The 9977-nt window shown below is 38.9% G+C and overlaps 1 protein-coding gene across 1 annotated transcript; it reads left to right on the plus strand.

The window, feature by feature from the left end:
* The first annotated feature begins 1791 nt into the window (after nucleotides 1-1791).
* Nucleotides 1792-3213, plus strand: LOC134279767 (uncharacterized protein F54H12.2-like). The gene has a single exon (XM_062762169.1). It carries the CDS (start codon nucleotides 1792-1794, stop codon nucleotides 3211-3213), a length of 1422 nt encoding a protein of 473 aa, XP_062618153.1.
* The last annotated feature ends 6764 nt before the right edge of the window (nucleotides 3214-9977 follow it).

The following is a 9977-nucleotide window of genomic DNA, read 5'->3' on the forward strand; positions in this document are numbered from 1 at the left end:
TGACTTTACCCAGTGATGGGTCTATGGCCTCTTTTTCTAGCAATACGACCGCTCAGTTTAAAACCTTATTACCACAATCCCTAGATTTAACCGACGGAGAATGGGAAGTGGCTTTAACAGAAATGATGTATCCCAATTCATTGAAAAACATTACAGAAAAGGAGGCTTATTTTGACATCCTGGTTCCTCAGTCTTATGCTCGCCATATCAAAAACCCCAATGTTTATGGCAGATTTAAAATGAAAACCTTAGACCCAATGCCATTACGTCAATGTCCTGTACTGCTCGATTGGGCCCATACTAAACGGCCTGCTAGAACTAGATAGCACGATGGAAATTAGACGAATTCACTTCAGACCCGGGCCTTACACTCACCCCAAGGCCTTAACAGATGAAATAAGTCTAGTACTAGAGAGATCATTGAAAAAAATATGGAAAACCCTTGGTGATGGAGATGAAGAAAAATCTATGAAATTAGTATATTACGAGACCTATGATCGAGTGATGTATCAAATTAATGCAAAAATGCTTAGTCCCTTATGCATTCGTTTCCCCACATCCCTAGCTTATAAGCTAGGCATGGACGGTCAGAAGGTCATTCTTCAGAACGATACAGAAAACATGACCAAATGGATCAACATTAGTTACTTGGGAAACAATACTGTGGATTTATACGAAAATCTGAAATCCATGTATGTCTACTGTGACTTGATTCAACCCCAGACGATTCAAAACAAGCCAAATGGGAACCCATTCGAGCGGAATATTTGAAACTAAGTAAAAAACATTTCGATACCATTGAGATTCACATCATGACTCCTTTAGGGACTCCCATGCCCTTTGTAAGTGGTAAATCAGTGGTGAAACTTCATTTCAGAAAAGTATACTGAGATGAATGTACCGTTGTTTTGTTCCATCTTATTGGGTGTGGTGGCTTGTCTGGTCTGTTGTCTGTATTGTATTCAGCCGTAAAGGGTATAAAAGGAAGTCCCCCGAGGATATAAAGGTCAGTTGAACAAGAGACATGAACCATGCAGTATCATCCCGGATTACTGAGACAAAGAGGACACGGTTGGACTTATCATAAAGGTTTATTACGTCAAAAAGGCGGAGCAGTAGGTTCTATAATCTCTGGATTGGTGGGAGCCCTTCCCTTGGATAATTTTTCACCCGGACTTCCTGCTACACAATTACTCAAATTGAGTAGGCTTTTAACTCACATGAAACCTCAAAAAGGAGGAAATTTTTTAAACTTCCTCTCGGCAGCAGTCCCTAACATACCCCTACCGGGCACAGACTCAGGTTTGACTCTCAAAAACGCGGCCGAGTTAGCCATGGGGTTACAAAAAGGTCGAGGATTTGTCAAAGATTTACTCCAACATGGGAAAAAACAAGCCATCATGGCCGGAGTGAAGATAGGCAGAGATGTAGTGGGAAAAAGAAAAAACATCCGAAATGCTCTTTTAACCCACGGACTCAATGCGGCCAAAAATACAGGTCTATTTGCTTTCAATCGAGGAGTCTCTTTACCCTTTAGAAAGAAGAAGAAGAAAAAAGGACAAACAGGTCAAGGAAGAAGAAGAAGAAAAAGAAGAAAGCAGACAGGGAGAGGAAGAGTCCTGTTAGCCCGAGGGGGTCCTAAGAGAAAAAGGAAAAAACAAGGAGGAGGAATTCCTAAAAGAAAACGTCATTTAGATGTGTTTGACTGAGAGAGAGAGAGAGAGAGTATAAATAGGACAGTCCAGGGAACAGAAGGTTCATTTGTGAAAACTGAATCCTAGTAGACACATCATGTTACAGCCCGATTCCTGTGGGTGTGGGATGAACAATTTAGAATTGTTTCAAGTCCCTCCGACTAATATTGCTTTAGAAGACTCGAAATGGGAAGAATATTACCCCATTTCCAGTACTTTAGATTCCGACACCGCTCCCATCGAATTTGAAATCAAAGGACAAGGAGATCACTATCTGGATTTATCTCAAACTTATGTTCAAATGGTATGTAAATTTACCAAAGACGATGGAAGTAATCCGACTGGGGCGAACAGCACTTCCAGTCCCGTGAATAATATCTTACATTCCATGTTTACGGAAATCGATGTCAGTCTGAATGGCAAAATAGTGACTCCAGGGACGGATACCTATCCTTACAAAGCTTATCTGGAGAAATTATTGTCTTACCGACCCAGAACTTTAAAGACACAGACGAGGGCCTGTAGTCTGTGGGAAAAAGATACGGCAGGACACATGGACGAAGTGGGGTTAGAGGACCTTGGTCTAGCTCAAAATAAAACCTTTAATGTAACTCCGGGTCAAAATGGTGGTGCCGGTACAGTGACCATTAACGAACCCATCCTCACAGCGTTACCGGCTAATTCTAAAAACGAAGGATTCCGAAAAAGACACCAAGCTATTGCTGACAGTAAGAAAATCAGTTTGCTGGATACTTTACATTTGGATTTGTTTCAACAAGATCGATTTCTACCCAATGAAGTGGACGTCCGTTTGCGATTTAATCGAGCTAGACCCTCTTTCTACATGATGATCAAAGGAGGAAGTACAGGAAAAGTGAAAATATTGAGTATGATCTTGTGGGTGAGAAAAGTCAAACCCACAGCAGTCATGATGAATACCATTAATCAGAGTTTGAATACCCACAGAGCCAAATATCCCTTGAGAAGAGTGGAAGTGAAAACCTTTACCATTGGCTCAGGAACTCAGTCTAAGATTACGGATCATCTGTTTCAAGGTCAGATGCCTAAACGTCTCATTTTAGGCTTTGTGGAGAATGCGGCCTTTAACGGAGATAAAACTAAAAATCCCTTTCATTTCCAAAACTTTGGGATCAAGAAATTAGATGTCAGTATCAACGGAGAGACCATGAGTACTCGTTGTTTTGAGCCTCATTTCAACGACGATTTATATCTGAGATCGTATCTCAGTCTGTATCAAGCTCTGGGGAAATTAGGAGAAGATTGGGCTCCGGACATTACCCTAGAAGAGTATAAAAGCGGCTACACTCTATGGGGCTGGGATTTCACTAAAGATCAAGAAGCGCAATCGGATAAATTCCACATCATAGAAACAGGAAATCTGAGAGTAGAAGTGCAGTTTACCAACAATACGGCTACCACCATCAATTGTGTGGTGTATGCAGAATTTGATAACCTATTAGAAATTAACAAACAGAGAGAAGTGAGCATTGATTACTAATGGATACGGGACAATTGAGAGAAGTCTTATCCAGAGAATTCAAGAGTTCTTTTGGAGGCGTGTATCCTGTAGATTTATTACCGGATCAATTAAGACCTGGAGAAAAAGCTGTCGTGGTCAATACGGATCCTCAAGATCGACCTGGAGAACATTGGGTGTCTATATGTGAGCAATCCCGTGGTGGAATATTTCGATTCTTATGGATTTCCTCCCTTACAAAAAGAAATTCAAGATTTTATCCAGCGTCATGCTCAGCAATGGATTTATAATCCATATCGCTATCAAGACTGGAATACCGATGTGTGTGGACAATATTGCGTGTATTATTTACATCAAAGAGACAAGAAAAGAAAGAAAACCGACGAGTGGCTATTCCCCTTTGACCAGAGTACGGCTTTACAAAGGGACAGATATGTGGCGAATTGGTTTAAAAACACTTATCATAAATTACCTACGGGTCATGGACAAAAGTGTCAATGTTTTTATCAAAATGTATTGTAAATGCATTGTTTGTTGTTGTTTGTTTGTTGTTTGTTGTTGTTGTTGTTGTTACAAATAAAGAATGAAAAAAAATCAAAAATCTGTGTTCTTTGTTTTGTCTTTTGTTAGTGTTTTCAGTTAAAAAATCCAGTTTTGAACTGGTTAGGCTAGACTGAGCTTTTGACTGTGAAGCGTGACGTCATAATCTTGAATCGCTGCCAAGTATTTACCTATGTAGTCAGCATAAAAAAAAAAAACGTAGGTCAAACGTATGTTTTGCACACGGCCCTTATCTTTCAAGGTGAGGGGGTATAAAAACAAGGTGTTAAAGACGATCCTCCTCAGTTGGTGGGGCATGTGGTTGAGTAAACGACAGTTTGGCAAACGAATTCCTAGAATATTAGAAGACATGGAGATGGATAAAGATAAATTTACCTTATTAGAAAAGAGAATGACGGAACCTATGGAGGGGGATCACGAAGCTCCTCAAACAAAAAGAAGAATAGAGTTGAAAACCCTGGATCCGGAACCTAAGAATGAATATTTACCCCTGCATGAGCCTATCAATGATCCTAAATTTCCAGACAGATTTTACAGGACAGCCATTAATTGGACTTTCACCATTAAAGAGCCCAAAGAAGAAGAAGATATAGACATGTTTCTGAGCAACCAAGATGATTTCTTCTTCGGTTTCCAGTATTTGATTATACAAAAGGAAAGACATCCCTGGACAGAAGAACTGCATCAAATCAGGGGATTCATTCAAATGAAGGAACCAGAAGGAGGACTGACTATGTGCAGACTTCATATCGCTGCCAATTTTGCCATGTCTCACAGTACCCCAGAATTGGAAAGTATGTTTTACAAACAAGGAGGTGACTATGAAGAATATGGGGTTCTGAAACCGGAGGAGAGAAATAAGGAATTGGAGCCCAGAGATTGGATAGAATGGGAAATAGGAGCTTGGAAGAAACCTGAAGCTATTGTAGCTAGAGAAGCTAGGAAGAAAAAGTTCTTAAGAATGTGAGCTGGTCAAGATGTGAATAAAAAAAAAAAAAAAAAAAAAAGATTTGAACTGTTATTTATTGTTAGATCTCAATAAAAAAGAAAAGAAAAAAAAATTGTGGGTTTTTTGTCATTTTTAAAAAATAGGTTATCTCCCTTTAACCATAGATTTTTTTCAAAACACCAAAACAAAAAGTGTTGAGGGGATTTTTAAAGATTGGGGAAAAAATAGATACAATTTTTAAAAAAAGGTATAAATAGTAAACATGGTATAAAACACACCTCAGTTGTGGACTGGCTTTATTATGGGTAACACCTCCAGCAAAGAAATGAGTCAGAACACTAGATTAAAGGAAACTGAATGGTTACTTATACAGGAGGGAGGAAAAGATATCATACCACCTCCCTTGATGGTAGAACATCCTGCAGAATTTATACCACCTCCCTTGATGGAAGAACATCCTGTAGAATATAAACCTCAGGAGGAGGAGGAAAAAGAAAACATAAGACCAAACAAACTCTTGGAGGATATTAAGGCTCATTATCAAAATAAACAGAAAGAAAATACAGGCAATGGATATATTGCTTACTTAAAACAAGACAGAGGTAGAAAAGCCAATAATTGGATATTTAATTTAACTGGGTGCAGACAGGAAGATGTAGATCAAATCATTGGAAGTGATTATCAATACTTGATCTTACAAAAAGAAAGGCATCCAGAAACTGGAAAACTTCATCATGTGAGAGGATTCATTCAAATGAAAAACAGAGTTCAAGGGAGATACATGTACAGAAAGATTCATAAATTAACCTGTTTTGAGATGTCTTACAGCACCCCAGAATTGGAAAGAACTTTTTATAGACAAGGTGACTATGAAGAATATGGAGTTCTAAAACCTGATGTGAGAAACAAAGAATTAGTTCCAAGAGATTGTAGATTTACCTGAATAAAAATTTGAAATCTTGTTTTATTGTGTTGTTGTTGTTGTTCTATAAAAACAAGGGTGTTTTAAAAAATAGATTCATTTTACATCATGAGTCTCCAGGAGATACAAGGTGATTTACTCAACTGTGAGGTAGAAGCTATTGTTCATCAATGTAATTGTTTAACTGTAAAAGCTCATGGATTGAGTCAAAGTATTGCGAGAAATTCCCACAAGCTAATCTCTATGCCACTCGCAGACCTCTAGGGACTAGAAATTTAGCCGTAGAAGAAGATAGAGGAATTCCAGGCACTATTAAGGTGTTTCCCTCACAAACCCCTGTGGTCATTTGTTTATTAGCTCAATGGGATTATGGAAAAGCAAGTCAATGGGATTATGGAAAAGCAAGTCACCGACCTAAAAGAATTTCCACTTATCAGGATACCCCACAAAACAGAGAGCAATGGTTTCAAGCCTGTTTACAAGAAATGGGGGAAAGTTTACCTTACCAGACTTATGCTTTTCCTTACAAGATTGGGTGTGGACTAGGCCAAGGAAATTGGATTCATTATAGACATTATATTGAACAATTTGTACACACTTATGAAAAACATGTGTACATTCTTCATCATCATTAATTGTGTATTTTCATGTGATGTAAAATAAAGAAGAAAAAAAAGTACCTTTTTATCTGTCATACTCTAATGTCTGTTTTAAACAGGAGATGAAGGTCCACAGCAATCCCCATGCACTCATAAGCAGATCTCTGGTGGGGGTCAGTAGAAACACTCAAGTAGTTTTTTTCTTTTCCCCTGTGATATAATGTCAATATTTTAATGGAAAATTCAGAAATTCATCAGTAATTGGAGTCAAAACTTGCTATCTTTATGATATTGATTTTCATTATCAGATTTTATTTTTTATCCATTTTGAAAATATAAACATTTTAAATAATTATCTTAATAATAATAATTAAATAAATTAAAATGATATTGAAACTTTTTTTTAGATTCAAGTTTTGTTTTTGTTTTTATGTTAGTTATTTCACTGTATATTTCCCAAAGGAAGACCAGCAGCCAGGCTTCACTTCACTTAGAGAATGGATTGGTTAGGAACAAAACATATCTTCCAGGTTGAGGACTGTATAGAAAAATAAAACCCATTTTTGTTATTAAATTACATGAGACAATGCCTCTTATAAATGTAATGCAAAATAATATCTCTTATATATATGGATTCCTATACTCTAATTATATTAAATGTCATTTGTAAAATGTATTTTTTAAAGACAGATTTTATTTAGGATCCACTTATAAATGATGACATGAATAGCAGGCCATACTTTAAGCACATGACAAAACATTCTCTCAAATTACACAGAAATGGGTTATTTAGCATAGCTGACATTAAACATATAGGTGAGGGATAACATAATCACAATTATAAACAATGTGAAACAACTTTAAACGACCTACAGGGTGGATTACAAGCCTTTTTCACTGGGGTAAAATCTTGTCGAGATTCATCATGGCGGCATAATTTACATAGAAAATTAAGTCGTACTTGAACACATAAATTTCTTAAAAAGTGACCTGGTGTTATAACTTGAGAGAAACACAATGTTTCTTTTTTTTTATTGACTGTTTAAGTAGGCATCTTTTCGAAACAATTGGGTAGCCCTTAAAAGGGCTTTTTTTGTTATTTTCGTTGGTTTTGTAGTTTTTTTTGGTTTTTTCTGTTTTTTTGTAGTTTTTTTTGGTTTTTTCTCTGGTTTTGGTTTCAGGTTTTGGTCAGGTAACTTTACTGGCTCAGCAGACTTCGAACTACATGCCCGACTTGGATGGCATCCCCGTCCGAATCGGAACTGTCATCTTCGTCCCTGTCCCTCTGCCCCCGGGGTTGTATAACTGCTTCTGTATTTCTACAAAGGGGACAGCATAGGTTCCGCTCCACGATCCGGGCCGCACAAAGTAAACAGGCAGACCTCTGCAGACATCTGCTGCAGACAAAATTGCTGTCTTCCCCCTCTGTCATGCATAAACTGCACAGAATCTGACGCGTGCAGACGGCAAACCCCCAGGGGGGAATCCTCCCCTGGTTCCTGGCCTGTCCCTGGGGGGTGGGTGAAGCGGCTCTGGGTGGCGGTGGTGGCGGCGATCTTGGTGCCTCCCGTCTGTAGGGGTGGGGCCTCCTACGATGACTGTTATTTACCTGGAATCTTGCTAAGTTTATTCGCACCAGTTCCCGGTTGTTGTCTAAACGTCTGAGGATCAACACGTTTTCAAATGATATAACCGGAATAAGAAACAAGTCCTCGTAAAAAAAATTTCCGCCAGACATCTTCTTCTTTTCTTCTTACTTCTTTTCTTTGACAATCAGCTAGGCAGGAATGATGCCGAGCGCTCGGAGGGTCTGTATTTATACACAATAGCAGACGATACTGCAATATCGCGGCAAACATCGATAATCCATCATGTGATTAAAAATCCTGACCTGTGATAGGTTATCACAAAAAAATCGCTTTTGGTCATGTGATCAAAAAAAACCCCATCAAAGTGACAAAGCAAAATTGAAAGGGGGAGAAAGACCGAACCCGAGTGTATTCATGACGTCATACAATAACATAACACTAATGTAGTATTACATGATTTTTTTAAATTTTATTTCTTAAAAACTAACAATGCTTCTAACTGTCGAATTCTCCTCCGAAATCTTATTCGATCCGCTACTAGGGCCATCCAGGGACTTCTCCGGTCTTCGGGGGGTAATTCGTAGATTTGATTGAGGCTGGTATTAAAAGTCACGGATTTCCTAGCCTGTGTGAAATTTCCAGGTATTTCATTCCGTATTGAATACATACTTTCTCCATCGCATCTATGTCCTGCAACAATAAAATCACTTTGCCCGCTTGGGGATGGGTCAGGAAACTGTAAGGCTTTCTGAAATAACGGGTCAGGTTCAGTCCGTACCATTTCTGGGGCAGAATTGTTTTCATATGTCGACATAGAAAATGTATGGTAGCTAGTCTCCCCATGGTCGTCGCATGATGTGATAAGGTTAGGCATTGTAACCATAAATCCTGAGGGGTTTCCATGATAGTGGTGGCTTCCTGAAATACTTGTTCTGCCTCCGGGGGTAGAGATTCTTGGTGGTTTTGTGCCCATCGTACTAAACAATCATAACCATCTAAAATCAGAGAGTGAGTGTGTATCAGGGTTGACATGATAGTCGATTGTGAAGAAAGGATCAGACTTTTCTTCTCATTTATACCCCTCCGTATAAAACGTAGGCCTATCGTATTTTTTGCACACGGTCCCCCCTTACAGGTGATGCAACAGGTATAAAAAAGATGATGCAACAAGTATAAAAAAGATGATGCAACAGGTATATAAAGATGATGCAACAGATAGGTATATAAAGCGGAGCTGGGATTTGAGGATCAGTCTTGCTTGACATTTCGAACTTGACAGACGTGAAAAAATATTATGGCAGAAGCAATGATGAATACCCCACACAACCCCAGCTATGTGATACCTGAAGGGTATGTAGGAGCCCCCATGCCAGAGTCACAGGATGCAGTGGGATTAGATTTGGGCATGTATAATCTTCCAGCATATGCGAATAAAGAAGATATGGACATCTTAAATACAACTCTGGCTGGGATTGTTAACATGCTGTCTGGTCTTGACAACAAGCTGACTGATCTGAAAAGTTACATCACTAAAATGAAAGGAGGAAGCACTTACCAGAAAAAACAAGGGGGATCGGGAGAAAAAAAGAAAACCAGACAGACGGATCCATGCTTCATCTGTAAAGAGTTAGGGCATTGGGCCCCAGATTGTCCCCGAAAAAAACAGGATTCGTGCTACAAGTGCGGGAAATCTGGTCATTGGGCTAATCAGTGTACACAGGATGAGGAGGATCAACAATTCGTTAAAGAAATACAAAAAATGGAGAAAAAGCCTCAGGAACCCAAGAGGAAACTACCCCTGACCACTGATAAGGCACAGAAGAAGAAACAGAAAATGTAAATGTATTTTTTCACTTGAATAAAATTGCTGTGTTCTTGTTTCTATTGTGTGTTATTGTTTTTTCATTTTCGGAAAATCACTGTGAATGAGTGACGTCATAATCAAATTCTTGAGTATTTGCCAAAATCGTAGTAGCAGCGTTGTGAATCGTAGTAGCAGCGTACCAATGTAAACATAGTGTAAACACACCCCCGTATTTAGGGGGATTATATGTACTGAATTGACCCACTTATCCCCTCCAGGGGCTGCACTCTCTTGACCCACCTATCCCCCCAGGGGCTGCACTCTCTTGACCCACCTATCCCCCTCCAAACCTGCACTCAGT

This window comes from Saccostrea cucullata, unplaced genomic scaffold (assembly GCF_032062105.1).
Source record: "Saccostrea cucullata isolate Sc308-1 unplaced genomic scaffold, CSIRO_AGI_Scuc_v1 ctg6027, whole genome shotgun sequence".
In the NCBI taxonomy this organism is placed as follows: domain Eukaryota; kingdom Metazoa; phylum Mollusca; class Bivalvia; order Ostreida; family Ostreidae; genus Saccostrea; species Saccostrea cuccullata.

What these genes read in the sequence shown, in the direction of transcription:
- LOC134279767 (XM_062762169.1), top strand. Translation starts at nt 1,792, where the DNA reads ATGTTACAGCCCGATTCCTGTGGGTGTGGGATGAACAATTTAGAATTG.